This window comes from Folsomia candida, unplaced genomic scaffold (genome assembly GCF_002217175.1).
Source record: "Folsomia candida strain VU population unplaced genomic scaffold, ASM221717v1 Fcan01_Sc013, whole genome shotgun sequence".
Classification (NCBI taxonomy): Eukaryota; Metazoa; Arthropoda; class Collembola; order Entomobryomorpha; family Isotomidae; genus Folsomia; species Folsomia candida.
The window spans coordinates 1670198-1690588 of NW_019091205.1; the positions used below are offsets into that span (position 1 = coordinate 1670198).

Below are 20391 nucleotides of genomic sequence, written 5' to 3' on the forward strand. Positions count from 1 at the left end.
CGACAAACCGTTCCGGGGTTATTCAAGGTCAAATTCGTATCCACCAGGCCGCCCTCCCTTTGGTATATGTATGTATGCGTATGTAATTAAGTATAGGACGAGTACTGCACAAATAAATTTTGGAGTTTAGAAACCAGACTCGTTTACTACTTAACTCTTTTTATGGAAGACTTTCAAATAATTCTGTATAATGAATTGATTATGTACTCAACAATAAGTTATCAAATATATATTTACATACTTACAATGGAGGTCGGTAAACGTACGCTCACAGAATTGGGCCAAAGTAATGTCAATCAATCACAAATATAATTAGTATGAAATTTGCAAATGGAACAATCTGCCAATGCGCGGGTTTCGCGAAGATATTTGCATAAAAAGGTGAGAAAATGCACCCCCAAGGCTGGCAAATTTTTAATTTTCCAAATTTGCTGCCAATTTTTCCCGCTTTGGGATGCAATTATCTCCGCCAAACCTGCACATTGTCGGATAGTTACATACATTTGCAAATTCCATACTCATTATATTTGTGATCGATTGACGCTAGTTTAGTCCAAATCTGTGAGCATACGTTGGGAGACCTCCATTGTTAGTTATATATCCGTCACAGGCCTTCGGAAAATAAAATAAACCCTCGCAAACGCGCGTACGCAAGCAGCTTCAGACTTATTTCACCCCAACCACTCCCACGACATCGAACACATAATTTCACTGTATTTCATCTACAGGGTCCTACGTATGATGGCGAAAACCGATTTCCTCGATCCGTTCTTCCGTAATCCTGCTGACGGACAGACAGACGGACAAAGTCTTCACATAAAGTAGCTGAAGCTACTTAATAATGATTAAACAGATAACAGTTATTGCTCTTGTTACAATTATGTATTTGAGAATGAATTTCATGAATTATACAGAGAGTGGGGCACTTATACCGAGACTTCGAGAATTCTATTTAATACATGGTAGCATACTTTAGTATACACCGTTACTAAAAAACAGATTTAGTCAAGATAAAATTTTACAAGACATGTATGTATGGATGACCCAACTACTTTATCATGTCATGTAACGGAAAAAAGGTGTAAGTAATCAAGTGTGAAACCTCATCTTAAAATTAGTAACATATTTATTGATCCTTCATCAACCGCAATCATACTATATTCATGCAGTGCAATTTGAGACGAAAATATGCCCAAGATGTGTTTGGAACAATGTTAAAAATGTGGCGAAGTAACATATTTACATATAGATTTCGTGCTGGTACTGATTTGGTAATAACTGCAGACTGTACGGTAGTGTTAGTAATTACAGTGCTGGTAAAGTTATACACATACATATGTATCTACTCCGGTCAGTAATGATTTACTACCAATTTTTTGGTGAGAGGGTAGATATTTATGGGGTACACTCCAAACCGCATTTGAACAATAACCTCCGGTACAAGTTACAACCTGAATATCAAAATGGCAACGGATTAACAAAGTACGCACAACCGATTTCTATTAGCATTGACGTGTTCCGATACTGATACTTGGACGGACACAACAGTCTTACACATAAAGGGGTCAATAAAACTTTGTGCCTCAAAAGAATAAAACGCAATTCATACAGATAAAACCAGTTTTAATTATCAGGAAAACTTGTCAAAAATGCCCAATCATGTCATCATTTAAATTAACTTATATGTATAGTAGGTATAATTTGCATTAACTAACCTCAACGAATATTGAGGTCTAATCTTTTTTGTGTTATTCAGAATGCGCTACTTAAATCTCGAGCATGAATTCTGCTCTAAGCTCTTCTCGTATCTAGCTTCACGAATATTGGCATGAGTTTAACATTTCAATTGGAGTAATCCCATTGAATTGAATGTGCAGTGCATAAGAGCACAAATGTCATTGTAATTAGGTGTATCTATGCATATCCTTTATGCATAGCAAAGGAAGGGAACTAGTTCAATTTTGGCTACTCTGGAAATGGTTACATTACACAGATTGACTCATCCTTAAAACATTTTCTGAAACTAGTTTGCTCCTACTTTCCCACAGTTTGATTCTTTTGATTAAGTCAAACCTTTATTCGCATAATTTTGAAGCAAATACAGGTTTCATGCATACAGTAACTCAAATTATTGATGGCACCATACGCAGTCATGACACAAACTATAGTGTTCTCACGTTCTGGGAATATGTCATTATTGTGAAATATATCGATTCTATAGGAAATTTAATGGGGATTTCAAAAATCAAAGCAGTTTGTTGCTAACTTTAAGGGGTTTCGAAATATTTTAAATACAGCCACAAAACTTCCAAAATGCATGCAAAATAATTAATGGCACCTTCATCATTTTTCGACCTTGCTGTTTGTCTCCCAACTCCAAACTAAAAATTGCCCTATTTCCACACACTACATTTCCTTATATGTAGAATTTATTATGGGAGGCAAAATATATGGTACTGTATACAAACTTTTTGATCTCACAGATTGGGGTGCGGTAGCAGCTTGAAAATTTTCAGGTGGTAGGCTTGAATGATTGTGGTTGTCAACCTAAACGGCTTGTTGTAGATTTGAGAAAAAGTTCAATCGTAGATAATGCAATGGTGGCGCACATACCTATCCGTATATTAATTAGTTCAAAGAAGCAGTCGGGGTCGCTAATGTGCAATGTTTATTATTATTTCCACCGAGGGCGCTCAGTGTGATTCCCATTCTCTCCTATCTTGTCCCTCTTCCAGTCTAGTAATAGTAATCTTATTCCATGGTGGTTGTATAACATTTATGTTGTTCAAACATCTCCAATGGCTTATAATTTACGTCAAAGTCCATTTTTCAGCCACGTACAGCTATTTTTTTGCCTGTGTGTTTTTACTTTTACGAGTTGATAGCTAAAAATGCTCTTCATGCATTTATGAATTTCTAATATTAGAAATTTTAAAAAATTCTTCCATAATTGCAATATTAAGCTTTTTAAATCTGGCAATCAAAATGAAGATATCAAAATGTTTAAGATGAGTTAGGGTATCAAAACATGAGTCAAACCTCGGGGACAAAAATTACAAGTGGCAAAATGTATAACTGCAAAATAAGTCAAAATTGTTACACTTGACTTTTTGTTACATTTCTCAAAGTTAAACATGTAAGAACGGCTTGGAGCAACAATTCTTCTAGACTAGTACCCTGAAAATTTCCTAGCAGATTTTCTACAGTAAAATTTATTCTGTTACTCAGTATACTATATTTGTGGGAACTGATTATCAATTAACCCTGATTAGCCTGATTTCGTATTTGTTAAAATAATAAACCGTTGCAAATCAAATGTAGAACAGGGGTGAAGCGACACAGTCACGCCGTTATGGCACTTAAAAACTATGTCGATTTTTGAAACCCCCACCCAAAACTATGTCTAAAACTACCAAGACAAAAAATTCGACATTATCGAATTTGTCGTTCTCTACACGGTCACACGGTCATTGCACGTCAAAACTACATCGATTTCTGAAATCCCCGTCGAAAACTACGTCCAAAAAAGTCCAAACAAAAAATTCGACACCTTTTTCCGTTTACCTTATCACCACGGCGTCGTTACCTTATGACCTACCACGTCCATTATCGAACTCATCCGTATTTCAAAAATTAGAAGCATATGGGCGAAAAGCACATGTCGAAATTTGAATCCGTTCTAAAGTTATCGTGGACACGGACCGACGGACAAACGGGCAAACGGGCAAGACATTTCAATAAAGGGATTCCGCTTTGCTTCGCCCCTTAATAAAGATGCATAATACGCAACTACATATTATGTAGTTGCTTACATAAAGCCCTTGCGATGGAGTAATGAGCAGACCGCGAGCGCCGAAGGCGCGAGCGGGTTGGGGCGCCTAATTTCTTTGCCCAGGTAAGATTTTGGGTAAGATCGGGGCCTGCCTGATGGCGAACTATAACGCCGTGTGACCAATTCAAAAACTTAAAAAAAACTGCCAATGGTAACACTTCATTAATACCAAAAAGAAGTAGAAATGCACAATTATTGACACTCTGCCCATAGATTATATAAATTTTAATGACATTTATTTGCCTTGTTAACAATCACATTCATACTAAAGCTGACTTTTATAAGCATTTCGACAATATGAAATCCTCACAAGGGTTGAGGACTTGATTGGATATAAAATTTTGCTAATTAATTCGACAGGAGTAAAGATCCGACGTGATAAATCAGGCATCAAGTTGTGAATGTGAAAGATTGAAACGAAATCGAGAGTTACAGAAGGGTTTGGCACGTACGTGGATACGAATTTGACCTTGAATAACCCCAGAATGGTTTGTCGCAGCCGGTCAAAATTTTGAACAGACGAGCATGTTATTCTCAAATACGTGTGTGCAAAAATTCAACTCTCTACTTTCAAAAATGCCTCCCCCACAGCCCACAGAAGTTGAGACAGTCATTTTAACTTTTTCCAAACCCCGTCTAAAAAATTCGGTCTCCGCAGAAAAATTTTTGTTTTCAAGTATCCGACCCCAAATAAGTCCATTTGACTTATATCGGGGGATTGTATAGGTATTTCACTATTCGAAGTGATTTTTATCTCAAATCTAGCTTCAAAGTCGTTGGTATTATCTTGGGTCAACCTTGCCGTCTAGGAAGACGCTCCGTGATGATGAAAACTCATTATTTTGAATCATGATGAAACTTAATTATTTTTTTACCGTGCAATTTATTAAAATGTTATTCTAAAAGTGGTTTCAATACACGGTCCACATAATACTTCGAAGATTCCTTCACTTTTTGGTGGACTTTGGTAAGTGGGAGGACACCACGACCCTACATTGCACCCATCACCATAAACTGTTTAAAAAAGTTCTCCTCACGCGGAAGCACCAACTTGCGTGAATTGTTCGGATCTTTCAACTACCCGTAATGTCCCTGTTACACTCACCAAACGACCCTTTCCGGAGGAGTTTAGTCCGTGGTTTACACGAAAGATTGTCCCCTCACAATTCGATTTCCTCCAAAACAGAGGCTGGCTTTGCGAAATCGTCATTTTATTTGCCACCATAAAGTCGCCAAATTATACAACATCCCACCAACAGTCGTTACAAATTTGGATTGCTTTTCAAGGTCAAGGCTACACAGTGCGAAAGAACGATTTGAGACTGTACCCAGACTCATTTTATTTCATCTTAATTCCTAGTAATCCCAAAATATTGGTTGCACATATGCATTCGCCCCTGCTCGTCGAATCTATTCCGTCCTATTTATCACTACCCGTGAAATTCGCGGTGTTATTATTTCACCCTGAAAATCTGGTGACACTCTGTTACGAAAGAAGTATTCGAAGTCTACATGATTGTGTCTGCACTACGACAACTTTAAGTAAGGATACGATTTTATTCACTCCTTCAAACTACCCGACAAGATTGGAGCAGTTTTGGGTCGATACTTCTGAACCTTCACATCCACTCGCAGATAGTTTAATTGGTATTGCAGTCCGTCAACTTAATGCAACTTGGGAAAAGGTTTTCCGTTGGGGTTTCGGCTTTGCTCACTGGCCAACTACGTGCCTCTACTACGAAGGTAAATGGTTGGATGACTTTTCGGGAAGCGAACATCTGTATAATTCACAACTTGTCACCACGAGTTTTTCCGGGTTCTCGTTTTTCTCTTACTTCCACCTTTCCAGAGGACTTTCATTTTCCCTGTATTTAGCTCCTTACGATTCATCCGTGTGGATCGGCACAGCTTTCATGTTGCTCTAGTCAACTGGCCTCCTTTCGGTAGGATTTTACCTGACCAACAAAGTATTCTACCCGCTGAAACTATTCTTGTACTTTTTCGGTCTCCTGATCGACGAGGTGGACAAGGTGCCGACAAAACTGAGCGATTTTCTACCCTTCCGATTCCTAAGCTTTCCCTGGCTCCTCGTCGGCATGCTGCTAAGCACGCTACCTGAGTAGTTTCATAAACAACTTAAACTCACCCCTTCCCGGGGATCGGGGCGACACGTATGATAAAGTTTTCTGTCAAGACAAATCACAAGCAATAATAAGTGGGAGGATGATGGTGGACAGACATAATTCAACATATTTTAGGAGCTTCCTCAGGAAACCGGGTTCCCCGATTGAGAACTTGGGAGGATTCTGCTACACAATGTTGTCTGAATTCACTCCGCAATGGTTTACAAAAAATCAAGACCATGAAGCTTATACATTCGGCACCTACTTTCACAAGAGAGTTTACGTTGCTTACAGGGCCGATCTTTCGGAATATCCACAGCATCTAGCACGATTACTGTATGCCGCCATTGGTCCAAAAATTCGGTGGTACCCGAATAAATTAAGACTTTTAGGAAACAATGGAACCGCCCGCGAAGTAAACGAGGCGATCGAGGAGGAGCTAGTGCAATGTGACAGATCAGCTTATGGCGGTCTGTCGAATGAGATCGACACCTACTACGACCATCTGAAGAGAATCTATCCCGCCAAAAAATGGTATCGTGGAGAAAAAACAATTTTTGCAGGGCCGATTGGATTTATTGTTCAGATTTGGCGGGAATCTCGGATGCTGCGATATCTTAAATTGTTTATGAGTTCAGGAATTTACAACCAGGTGTCTCGTCAGGTTAACTTGAACGCGACAATATTACGCGAGAGGGAGCTTAGACGTGGTAAAAATTGGAAACTTCGACATGAAACGACCTTATTTCAGGTGGTCAGGCTTGGCGGGAGTATTCAAACTATTTTTATTTTACTCGTTACCTGTCTGGCGGTATTTTTTTTGTTGTTCTTTATCGAGTATGTGAAATATAATAGGGCAAACATCGTGGAGAGGGTGAGCTTAATTTGGGCACGATTTGTGGAAAAAGTCAGACGCTGCTAGAAAATACGAAGTAGAATTAATTTACGACGGAAGACGAAATTGAGGAATGGATAATTATGGTCCAAAAAACAAGCCAGAATCTGAATATTAAGGTTACGATTTGTAGTGAATAAAGAGGGTATTTCTTCGTATCCTTGAAAATAGTTTACGAACAAAAAGCAGGGGTTCAGGGTTCGTAAAAATTGTAAGCATGATTATACAATAACGTGATTTTAGATGACAAAATCTCGCAAATATATACTTAGCTTATATTACGAGCCGAAGAATACTAAGGATGCGAATAAATAATGAATGCCCTCAATTGAGACAGGGTAATAAATTTGAAACACTGCGTGACCTAAGTTGATGCAGAATTTCCCGTTGTAAATAATCTTTCCTTCACACGGGGTGATCTCGAAATTTCTAGCCAAAACTGTATATCCATTTAGTTTACATTGGAGGTGGGTTGAAATACATTTGAATATGCAATTGTCCATTGTGAAAGAAGTGGAATATGTATGCACATGTAACTAAATAGGAAAAGTGTGTTGTGTAGAATATTTAAATATGTATATGTACATATGTACTGGTAGTTACTTGTTAGTATGTTACGTATGTAGTTATGTAAGTATCTAGAACAAATAAATTATGGGATAAGAAGTCAGACTCATTTACATAATATAGAACTGTTTTTGTGGCACACTTTCAAACAAGGCGATATGTAATGAATTAATCATACGCACAAGAATAAGTTATCAAAGATATATTTACCGATATATGCATTACAAACTAGCTTGAACTAAAATAAAACAGAAAATTAACCGATAACAATAATTGTTCATATTACATTTATTAGGGTGATGTGATGGGGATGTGCATGAACCTTTGTGCTGGAATGCTGGTGTAAGAAATTGTGGGTGTGACTCAAAAAACTATAGTTTTTTCGCAATTTCTATTTGGTCAATTTAGTTTAATGTATTACAAGAAGTTGAATTTAAGTAGCTTGACCAACCGTCGTTAAATTTAAATTTACAAGAGGATTTGGAGACTGGCAAGGAAAATAAGATGACAATCGTAGATATGAGGTTGAGTATTAGCATACATATTTAGTATTTATTTAATAGAATGAGTCAACCGACAGATAAGGATTATCTTTGCACTTGTATTGTGACACTTATAATTGCCACATATACTCATGCCAAAATACAATTTTAACCTTTGAATCTTTGTTTATGTAATTATTTTGCCGCATTTGAAGGTTGTCAATTTGGCCAAATGTATTTCGATTAGTTATCCTACCTATATCCCCTCATTTATTTATTAAGTTCAATTACTCAATTTGTTTGTTTAAGTCGTCACCCAATAACATAGTGCCAGGTTACAATATACATCAACACAATCAAATTAGCATCTAAAATTAACATCCAATCCAACAAATGGCGTTAATGCGAGTCAAAAAGTTATTTATTCAGTTTGCTTCTTTGGCATACCTCAGTTTATCGCACTTCAAATAATTAAATTTTTGTTTATCATGACTTCTCACAAACAAGTTAACCCAAAAACACCTCTCCTAAGCCATTCGAAGTTACAGGTTGTGATAAAATGTATGGGAAAAAGGTTTTCAGCATTAGCGAAATTAAATCCAAAAATTCACCGAAAATCTCCAACATCTTTCGTACCAATTTTAATTTTTCTTACTACACTGGTCATTGTCCATTCAAAATTACATCATATTTATCCCAGTCTTCTGGCTTTTTCTCAAAATTAGTTTGCGGAATAACTTTTCTCCTCGCATTTATGAAAAAGATTTCGAAGCTGGTGTTACAGCTGAGAAGCTCACACGGGCAGAATCCCATTGACTACATTTACACTTTAAAATCCGCTATCTCTGTAGTGACAATTGTAAATTTATACTACATTGTTTTCAAAATGGGAAAGGAAATACAAAATTTGTTATCCCATTTGGGCCACATGGAAACTAAAAACTGCTGGAATATTTCAAAAATTTGGGATTGGAGACTTAAAATGGTAGGTTGGGAAGAAATATTTATGGGAGTATGAAGAACACAATTTTTAACTAACAAGGGATACTTTATAATAATATCTCGGCCGAACCTGCGCATTGGCAGATAGTTCAATTTGCAAATTTCATACTAATTATATTTGTGATCGACTGACGCTAGTTTGGTCAAAATCTGTGATCATACGTTGGGAGACCTCCATTATGAGTGTCACAGACCCAGCTACAATTAGAGACCGGCTGTAATTAGAGACCCGGCTAAATTTTGTTGCGCCCTAATTTTAGACGTTATTTATAAAATCATGAAAAAATAATGTTCATTTAATTTGACTCCTCTTATTTAGCCAGTTATGTCATCACTGTCATCAGTTAACCACCCACTTTAAATCTACGGCTATCAACGAGGATTAGCTAGTCTTTGTTTCAAGTTTATGTCATGATTATATGCAGCCTTATTAAGCTGAAATTAACAGTTTTGTAAATTTTCATCTCATTTGTTAATTAAACGAACTAGCATTTTTCTTGGATGAGGTTTGCATAGGGAAACAGCGGACGAGACAGGCCATAAATAGAGACCCGGCCATAATTATGGACCCGGCTATAATTGGATTATCGAACCCGTTTTTCGTGGTGAAGTCTGATAAATATTCATTCATTCATTCATAATTGGATTATTTTAGATCATTTTTGTATTCATGTCTAATTGATTAAAGGGTCCAGTTATAAAATTCCTATAATAATGTTACGTATGTATGTATGTACTTTTTGTTCTAGAGAGGTGACTAATTTTGTAATGCAGATAGTGTGAATAGGTAATATTTAACTTGGGTGCTTAACGTATGTCTGAAATTTATACCTTACATGTGATTATGACTGAACTTTGTAATGTTTTGTGGAGTACATTTTATCAGTTATCTCATAACATTTGTTTGTAAAAGTAAAAAATACGAACGCAATTTAATTGTTTAGCCTTCAGACTACATACTCTTCAACTGAAAGTGTACGATACCATCCGCATCGGACTTCAATCGGGTTGCTATAACTCATCAAAGATCACCCCATCATTCCACGAGATGAGCGAGTCTGACTGACGCGTACTCATGAAATCCACCAGAATACCACCTTGCCCACCATGAAACACAGTGGCCACGAAAGCTATGGAGACCTAAATATTGCTCGATTGGAGAGGGTTAGGTTTTTATAACATGGGCAGATTCTGGGGGCATCGAAAACCGTGCGGATATTTTCCCCATCTCACCACGATTCCGCGGCCACTGTTACATTGAAAAAGCATGAGAACCTCTCATGCAAGTAATAAAGCGTTCCAATGTATTTATCTGTACAAGAGCACATCTCCATACACCTGTGTCTCACGAATCGACTCTCGTTACCACTTCACAGCGGATGGAGATAAAAAATGAGTCATGTATGTACGCATTCATCAAAAAGTGTATAAATCTCGATAGTCAGCAGCATAGCAAGGAAAACTGATTCTCATTCACACCCAACCAACAGGCAAAGGAAGAGGATATTGAATTTATTTTTGGCTGCAAGAAACTTTACATTTCCTAATTTCCAGGAATTAGCTCGTTAATTTCATCCTCATATTTTAGAAACCAAAATCATCATCATAATGTCGTCCTGGAAGGTTTCGGGTCCTGACGCCAACGCGGATGCAAACTTCAAACTGGGTGAACAGAAAGTAAAAGCAAAAACGCGCTACAGTAAGCCAAAACCATTTGAATTTCAAAGTCAAAAGTTTTGCCTGCCCGTGCCAGGGCAAATTATATGCATGAGAAATATAATTTCCCAATACCCTCCACTTTTAATTTCTTTGCAGCCCCGTCTAAAGGTTGGAAAGACCCTTCAGCGGAATGGAATCTTGTAAATGTTGGAGCAAACGCTGGTTTGAGCACGGTCAAGGCGGAACGAGAGCTAACGGAAAATTCTAAGCTGAGCCTGCAAGGCCCAAGTTGTGGGGTGGACGCTGGGGTAAAGGTCACCGGGGAACGGGTCGGGGTTGACCTAATGGCTGAAGCAAGTGCCGCACAAGCCATGGTTTCAGCAGGACCTGCCTTTGTCAATGCCAATCTAAACGCCAACACTGGTGTAAAGGTAGGAACGGATGGGGTCAAGGTGGGTTTCCTCGGTTTTGGGGTGACCTTGGGTGTTGGAGGAAAATTTTCACTGGATACTCCCGTCGGTTCGGCCGGAGTTGCAACTGGAACTCATACACACGAATATACAAATGAAGATAAAATGACTTACACAAATTAAATTAAGTGAGAATATACTTATATTCGTCATGCAATCCAAAACATGGTAAAAATAGATAATAAACTTTTATGAATGCATAACGTGACAAAGATGCACAAATGCATTGACTATGCTATGTATGCATCCCAAACCTGGGTGAAATAAAATAAAAGAGTAGTTAAAAGATAGCAATAATTATTTGGGAATGAATTACATGGGCCCTTTTGTAAAAATTAAATAATCTGTGGACAAATAGTCACTCGCAGAGGTGCTCTATTTACTTATTTAGTACTTTAGTAGACGTTTTGTCATCAAGGGGAAATATATAAATAGGTAAAAATTCGTGGACGAATTACATGACGTCGTTATCTAATAAATGAACATCCTTTTGATCTGAATATAAGAGTTTTACATGAAAGCATTAAGTTTTTAGTAACGACGTCACAAATTTTGGAATGACTCAATACATCCAACGTTTCTTGAGGCTGTTTGTGGGACGTCCATAAATTATGTCACGCAAAAATTCAGATTTTTTTATGTATACGCTTCCTCCCCTTGTCACGGCTTACGATCCTTTTATGTTTGGAATTAACAGCTTGGAAAAGGCTACCTTTTACCAGGGATGAATGATGGGTAAGAAGCTAATTCAAATATTTTGATTGGAAACAAGATCCATTATTTTCATCATCGATTGATCATCATTACAATCTAAATATATGTAATAAATATGTATATACATTCCTACTACTTCTAATATGTATGTATGTAAATAACAATTTGTAACTTAACCGACTGGCCATAGTAATTTGTTCTTATAATGCAAACACAGGATGGGAATACTAATTTATAAAGACGGTGAAAAACAACCACAAAAATCAATAAACCTTTAGCATGCAAAAACATATGTAATTACAGGAGGCGAATTACTTGCATTTGGGAACGTCCATATATTACGCCATCAAAAAAAATACTACTCACCCGCCCCTTCCCTATTCTACTCTTAACTATAAAACGTAACACGATTCTTAAGCGATCGTGAATAGCAGAATTCGCAATATTAAATGCAAGTCTTCTTAGCGGAGTCGGCAATTAGCCTTCGATATGCTACCGCCGTTGTTTCGGTTAACGAGTAGTCTGGTCACCCCTCAAAGTATATACATACACAAGCGTAACACGAGTCAGATGGGGACCCAAACCTAGAAAACCACATTTTGATGGAGTAGTATATGGACGTTCCCAAGGCACATACTCAGTTTTCATAGATAGTTAATACTTGTCTTACGTTATCTAAACCCTACATGACTACCATTTAAAGTCAGATCAACTTCTGGAAATTCTAATATACATTTTGACAAGTCTTATACCTTTTCCGTCAGAATACAGACGAGACATATCAGTACGAAATCGAGAATCATGTCGAACATAATTTACTTGATGGGGATTTTAATAGTATTATACTTAATTGCAAATTTTAACTTTATCAAACTCACCTTAGCAATAAATTTGTCATCCGTCCTAACAAACCACAACCCCTGTAGAAACCACCTCGTCTTCAACAATATTTCCACATCGGAGCTATCAACTACCCGCAACGTCCCTGTTACTTTGACCAAACGAAACTTTCCGGCCGATTTTGTGCGGTGGGTAACACCAACAGATATCATCTCACAAGTTGACATTCTGCAAAATAAAGGCTGGCTTTGCGAAATTGTCATTTTCTTTGTCACCATAGATTCGCCAAGTTATACAAAATCTCACGAAAAATCGTTAGGATACTGGATTGCAATTCAGAGCAGTTACTATTTCACTTTAAACCGTAACAACAACTTAGAAATTTACCCGGATAATTTGTACTTTCCCTTAATTTCTAGTAGCTCAAAAATACTGTTGGCTACCAATTCACCACTATATTCACAGTCCTTAAATTTTAAGAAGCAACTACCAGTCCATTTCGCGGTTTTATTATTTCTTACCGAAAACAGGGTGCAATTATGTCACAAGAAAAGTCTAGAAAGTTTTCCAATTCTACAAAACTGTGTCTGCACCACTACAAATTCAGTGAAGTCTGCAGCTTTAATAAATCCATTAAACTACCCGCCTATTTCGGAATCTAATTGGATTTATCATCCCTATTTTAAGTCAACCCGAGTATAAGAAATTTTAATGATTACCTTATTGAGAAAACTTAATGCAAGCCGTCATTTCGAATTCATCGATTACCGGTGTCATGTAGTTCTCTCTGAACTCTGTTACTACCCGACGTTTCGACACGAAGGTCTTATCGAAAGAAACTTTCGTGAGACTACCAAACAAACATGACAGCTTTCCCCGGTTTTTCATTCATCTCGTGCTACGTGGTACTGGGTGGGGTTTCATTTAGCCTGTATTTAGCCCCTTACAATTCAATCGTGTGGATTGTCACGGTTAGCATGCTGCTCTTATCAACCTGCCTCCTTTCCTTAGGATTTTATCTTTCAACCCAACAATTCTACCCGTTCAAATTGTTCTTATACTTTTTCGGTTGCCTCATCGACGAGGTGGACAAGCTGCCGAAAAAATTGAGGAATTTCCTTCCCTTTCGAGTCTTAAGTATCGCATGGCTGTTGGTCTCCATAGTGATGAGCAATTGCTGTCTGAGTAGTTTCATCACCAATTTAAACTCACCCCTTCCCGGGGAACGATTCGACACTTATGAAAAAATTTCTTGTGGCGTGAAGGCCCCTGTATTTGTAAATTACTCCATGATTTACGTCAGGTTTAAGATGGGGACGAAATTGGAGGGTAAAGACATTGCTAATTTTACGGTTCCACCTTTCGTGAAAAATCTGGGTGGATATTGCTACACAATTTTGTCTCAATTTGCACCTTCTTCCGGAAACAAATATTACCTGAGAGATTATAAATTTTCGCAATATTTTTACCACGAAGTCACATTTCAATCGAAAAAATTTTTACCGCACTTGCAACGTTTACTGTATCCCCTGTTGAATCCAAGGATTCGTTGGTACCCGGAAAAGTTGAGACGTTTAGACGATAATGTAACGATCAATGTTGTTAATGAGGTGATTGAAGAGGAAATTTTGCAGTGTGATAGATCCGCTTATATGGGACCATCGAGTGAGGTAGAAACCTACTTTGAATACTTGAGGAGAAATTATCCAGCCAAAAAATGGTATCGTGGAGAGAAAACCATTTTTGACAATCCGATCGGACTTAAATTTCAGGTTGGGAGAGAATCACGGATGGTGAAGTATTTAATAATATTTTTGAATGTAGGAATTTATACCCGGATTTCGAATGAATTAGCCCAGAATGTGACATTATTTCTAGAGAGAGGTTTGAGAAATGGTGATAAATTTCGCTATGAAAGAGCTTTAAGGGCGATCAAGCTTGGCGACAGTGTGCAAACCGTGTTCATTCTACTGGTCACCTTGCTAACCGTCTCTTTTTGTGTAGCAATTTTTGAATGGGTGAACCATAATCAGGCACTTATCGTGAAAGGGATTAAATTAACTTGGGCAAAATTTATTAAAATTTCGGAATTCAGTCGTAATAAAATAAGGTTAAAGTTTAGTGAATTTTGTGGGTGTAAACAGTACTTCACTGTGCAAAAGCTAAAGGGGAGAAATTAATGTAAACATTCTTGTAATGAAACGAAAAGGTATGTATTTGTGTAACTGTAAACAAGTCGGCATAAATAACATACTGAATTAAACTAAGAAATGAGACACATTGTCAAATAAATATGATCTCAAATCTCAAATCTCAACAAACCTCACGTATTCGGCTCTGACCTCCTTGACATACTATAAAATTACACAATCCGCAGTGATTAAATCTAGATGCATCGTACGTGCATACATACTATGCCAGTTCGTTCTTCCCTACTGTAACAAATCCGGTAGATTTACTCCGCGCTGATATTAATTTCTGGTATTAATTTCTGGTATTAATTTCTTGATAATTTTCTGCTAGCTTTGTTATGATTTTATACAGATTGTTAAATTTTGTCTTCATTACAAATACTAAGCCGCAATTCTCGCTAGGACGATACCGATCGAGGCGTGCGAACATGGACAGTAATAATGCTTGTAAATTTAGTACCGCTTTTCTAAGAGTGCATGCATTGGTTATGTATATTCAATTATTTTATCCAGCACGTATGTACATATTCAGTACATAAGTCTAGGCAGGATTTGTGCCCGGATATTTTCTTCCCTCTCTAAATTTATTTGTAATATCTACTGTGCCAGTGTTATTAAATAAATAAAAGGATGGGACCATACGTAAAGGATGATACCGGTTTACAGTCAGCGTTCAAATCCGTGGATTGTTCAGTTAAAACGCGTGAATTTGCCCGATAATAATTTTTGGGGATCAAAATGGTTTCGAATTTAAACACATGTATTAAGTTTGACCATGAAATTCTTCATTTCTTCATCCGTTCGAGCAAGGTTCAAATTTCATCTAGTAAATTCTACACCGACCTCAACACTTGCTGTTAGTTCAAATTGTAGAAGAAAAGTTGCTTCTCAAATGCATGCATAAATCGTGAAAATATTAGCGATAAGAATGATATTGTGAATAATTAACATTGCCAATTATGCAAATATATTTTGTAGTGTTCAAATTGTCTTATTTATGTAGACATAAATGTATGAATGACCCCTTACATGCATTGTTCGATTTAATTCCATTACGCATTTAGCAGCGACTGGAGAGTTTGCAAGTTGGCTGACGTGGCAAGATCGTCTCAAGATCACGACATGATGCATTCGTAAATTCTCCCTGGATAAGAATAGAAGAGTAGTCATACTGGAGGGCCAGTCCTGCTAAATTTTATCCTCATATTTTTTTAATTCTATAAAGTGCAATTTTGAAGAAACATATAATAATTCAACTGGAGTTAAATAGAAATGGTAAGTAATTGGTTTAACTTACCTCTATGCACCATTCATTTCAGGTGCAAAAATCACTGAAATGTGTAACAAGGCCATCCCTTCCAAGTTAATTATTAACCTAAACACATCCAACTAAATACTTTTCCCACACATCTCAAAAACGTTCATGATTACATACATGTCTACTTACAATAATGGAACCTTTTTTCAAGCTCCATCGGAATCGACTGCGAGTTATGTTAAAAAATCAAGCTAAAAATTAGTCGTCACGTGAGACTAATCTTTTCGTTGAATGGCTACTTTGAAGAAAGATATTGGCGGTTAAGTTCAATTTTTGAGCAAATTTTGTCTTGCTTTCGCCTCCACGGCGCGAAATCCAGGGAGGATCGCGAACTTTGACCCCAATATTTTATTTCAAAGAGGCTATCAACGGAAAGATAAGTGTCATGTGACTCCTAATTTTTGGCTTGATTTTTTAATATAAATCGCTAGTCGATCCCGGTGTAGCTTGAAAAAAAGTTCCATTGTAAGTAAAAACGATTGTGTTTTTAATAATGATTTCTAACGGATTCTTTCAGTAAATTTGACGGAACCAATATATGTACATAACTCTGCTCTGGATCGGTTATCTAAATTTAGCAGGAAATACTTTCCCTCAGGTAAATATGAATACGATATAAATATATACGTATGTTCATATCTACTAATATAACTCTAATTGAATTAAATGTTAACCCCAGCTTGTAAATAAATATGTATTCTTGTTATCGACGATATTACATTACTTATTTATACAAATTATGGACACATATATCTAATTAGGCAATGATTTTTAAATTCCAGATGCTCCAAAATGACTGACAAGGTATTTATGCATACTCCCTAACCTTTCGCTAGTTTCTAAAGGAAATCGAGTCGTCGCAGTCATCATCTTCTGGCCGTGCTATTCAGCTCGTCTCATTCAGTTAAGAAAATGTAAATTGGCCTGCCATTACGGCAGACAAATATTTTCATATGTACTCTGACTGTGCGGCATGAATATTTACAATTTATTTATCATTTAATTTTATTTAACATGTAAAAATATATACTTCGAAGCTTGTTCTGTACCATTACTCTGATTTTATATGTATGTATATGTGGCTAAGTTTGCACTTCATGATTATTTCCTTATCCGTCATAGATTCCTATGGCGTCGCAAATCTGTGAGAGAATCATCTTAATTTCATGGCGTATTGGCAAAGCTTATCGTATTAAGTAGTAATCTAATAGTTAGTAAGTATGACACTTGATTTACAAATTTATCACACCATGCTTTCAAATATGATATCACTAGTTTTTCCGTGATAGAAATTGTGCTGGTTGCAGCGTGATTTGTTGAATCAATTAAAATTTAAAAAATATATATTTGCTTATCACTGGCTTGAATTCTACGTTTGGAATGAGAAAATAACTATTTACGAGATGATCAACTTTTTGGTTGCATGTCAAGTACGCATACATAATTACGTATATGTACGCCGTTTAAATAATACCTAAGGAATAGTAAGTAAAATTGTGTAAAAAATTTTCATTGTAAACTCTTTCATCATTGACTTTATCTATATTTACAATACGTACTATAGTACACCTAGACTACTTTGAACAATGACATAATTGTCTGAATATTTTAGCCTTCCTAATTTACAAATTCGTGGTAATTTCTATTTTCCACCGCCTTGTGTATTTCAGCTAACACGAGGTCATGATTCAAAGAATGAAGGTTTTTAGAAATCTCAATGATCTTGAGATTGTTATTTTGCAAGTTTTTTGTAAAATTATTTTGTATGCTTTGAACCCGTTCTAATTTGATTCATTGATTCACTGATAAAGATTTATTAGACCCTCTCGGGCCATAGAGTACAACAGAATTAATAATTCTGAAGAAAATAATCTATTAAGCTTAAGTCATTTGAGTCCGAAGAGAAGATTTTCGTGAAGCAAGTGAGACTTAATATTAATCATATTCAGATTAACCAGAGCCTAAGATATATGTATATATATTTAGATAATTTCTTAAATAGACACCGAATGATAATTGTAGCACTGACATATTTTGCATAAAATGTAATACACATTATGCACTAAGCTCAGACACGAAAATATCTCTTTGAAATTTGCAAATGAGAAAAATATATCTTAGGACAAAACACGACAATTAAATCACGTAATTTTCCAGATTTTTGAAGCGATACTATTAATTTACAATTAGTTGGCATGAACAACATTTACGTTCTGCCTGGTTGCTTCTTCCTTATTAATAAGACACATGGCAAAGGAATGCATTATTGCTTGATAAGCCAAAATCATGGAAATAAAAACAACTGCGTACAACATATGCTTATCGTATAATGTTTCACTATCGAGCAATTTCTCCTGCAATTCTTTCTGTTCAGCGAGGACCTGTCCTAATTCAGCGAGTTCAACTACTTTATCTAATTCTTTTAAACCTAATTCTTTCAAATTATCGAACTGATCATGCGTACCAACGTTTAAAATTCAAATTTTGTCAGATTTCACCTCATCAACTATCGTATAAGGTCTTTTCATGATTTAATTGATCCATTTGTTTTCCTGTATTTTTCGCGATCCATTTCCTCATGTATTTCAAAATTGGATTTTCAAAATGAACCTTGAACTTCTGTTACAATTTTCCCAACTTGGTTTGGAAATTTGCCCTCCTTACTTTTCTTTGTATCTGTGCCAGCTAGTTCAATTAAATGAGCCGGGTCAACATATTCCACTCCCGAATAGCCTCAATCGTTCTTCGTACCATAGTAAAATCTGACTCCACTAAACTAATTTTGTCCATTGTTTCGGTGTTTGTGTCGCATCTGTGGTTGGAGAAATCAGGCGATAACCTTTGTCCTCCTTCTCAATGCGACTCTCCATAAGGTCTACCTCTAGAAACTTTCTCTCAAATTCCACCACCTACTCATAGTGTTATTTGGGCAGATTTTCCAGTATATTAAATTATCATGATGGAATGCCTCGTCATGGGTACCCCCACTCAGTCAAATGGAAGTTCCTCCTTCATCACGAAGACTTTTAGACTTCAGATTTGTTGCTGAGCAATACCTATGTACACCTGTGGAATTACCTCTCGAACTACTCCAACATCGATAACTGCCGTTGTCATTTTCCTTTGAAGTGGAGCTATGAATATCAATTACAATTATAGTTATCAATTACGTGTTTCTTTTAAACATGACTTTATCTGCTACGACAGCAATAAAGGCCGGAAGTCCTGAGGCTGGAAGAGGTTCACTTATTACCTCATTTAACTTGTCTTTTGTGAGGGTGAAGAGTGCTGTAGTAAATTTCGACGCAAAGAATTCACTATGATTTATATCCCCCACACCTACAGTCAATGGAAAAAGTATTGGCAACCCCCACGCTAGCGCAATAAAATTGGCTATAACCATGGAATGCATTATACAATTGGCATGAAAATTTGTACGCATTTAGCAAATATAATGTAGTTTTCGATTATAATCATGATTTATTAATTAAAATTAGATCAACACAGTTTTTAAATAAGTTATTGCAAAATTTGCAAAATTCACCCGCAAAAAGTATTGGCAACATGTGGCCAAATTAATTACGCGAAACAATTTTCTTAATCACCTGCCACATTTCATTACGGTAAATTAATTAGGTGACAAAATATGACGATTTCAACATTTTAAGTCCGCAGTTGTATTGTCTGGAACCAAAATGGCGACACCAAACGAGCTGTATTTGTCGCGGCGAGAAATATTCATTTCTTTTTCGCAAAAAAAACTTGGATATCGAAAAATCAATGGAAAACATACTTTTCCATATCTACTATTGGAAAAGTAGCCAAGGAATATAAAATGACAATTTTAGTTTCTGCTTTTCCATGATGCGGAAGAAAAAAGTCACCTACGCCCAAATGCAAATGATGAATCAAGCAACAAATTACTTGAAATCGGAAGATTTTAATACCCAAAAGCATTTAGAATTTGAGAACCGACTGTGGAGTCAATATTTCATACAATTTGGTGATCAATAAAAAATCATGCCATGGGGTTTCAGGGTCCAGTAGCCCCATACAAGAGAAGGCTCCCGAAACGAATTAACTCAAGATATTTAAGTCAGCTAAATACCACCCTAAATAGACTTCCAATGGATGAAGAAGAGTCTGTTGGTCTCGCAGAAGCATATTTAACTTATTCGGTGCACGTTGGATGGTTAGAGTTTGGAGGAAGCAAAATGAGGCTTTGAAAATGAATGCATTCTTCTGGCAGTCAAACACGGAGGAGGATGGATTATGGTTTGGGGTTAAATGACTAGGC

General features: G+C 36.6%; 1 protein-coding gene and 1 long non-coding RNA gene across 2 annotated transcripts; both read left to right on the forward strand.

Annotated features, from left to right (window-relative positions):
- The first annotated feature begins 9909 nt into the window (after positions 1 to 9909).
- LOC110855663 lies at positions 9910 to 11530 on the forward strand. Its single transcript, XM_022104075.2, has 2 exons — positions 9910 to 10600; positions 10717 to 11530. The coding sequence occupies exons 1-2, from the start codon at positions 10510 to 10512 to the stop codon at positions 11151 to 11153; spliced, it is 528 nt and encodes a 175-aa protein (XP_021959767.1). The 5' UTR covers positions 9910 to 10509; the 3' UTR covers positions 11154 to 11530.
- A 4395-nt stretch (positions 11531 to 15925) lies between these two features.
- On the forward strand, positions 15926 to 18408 carry LOC118437352. The gene is made up of 3 exons (XR_004836044.1): positions 15926 to 16051; positions 16612 to 16692; positions 16877 to 18408. It is a non-coding gene; the product is annotated as an uncharacterized LOC118437352 (long non-coding RNA).
- The last annotated feature ends 1983 nt before the right edge of the window (positions 18409 to 20391 follow it).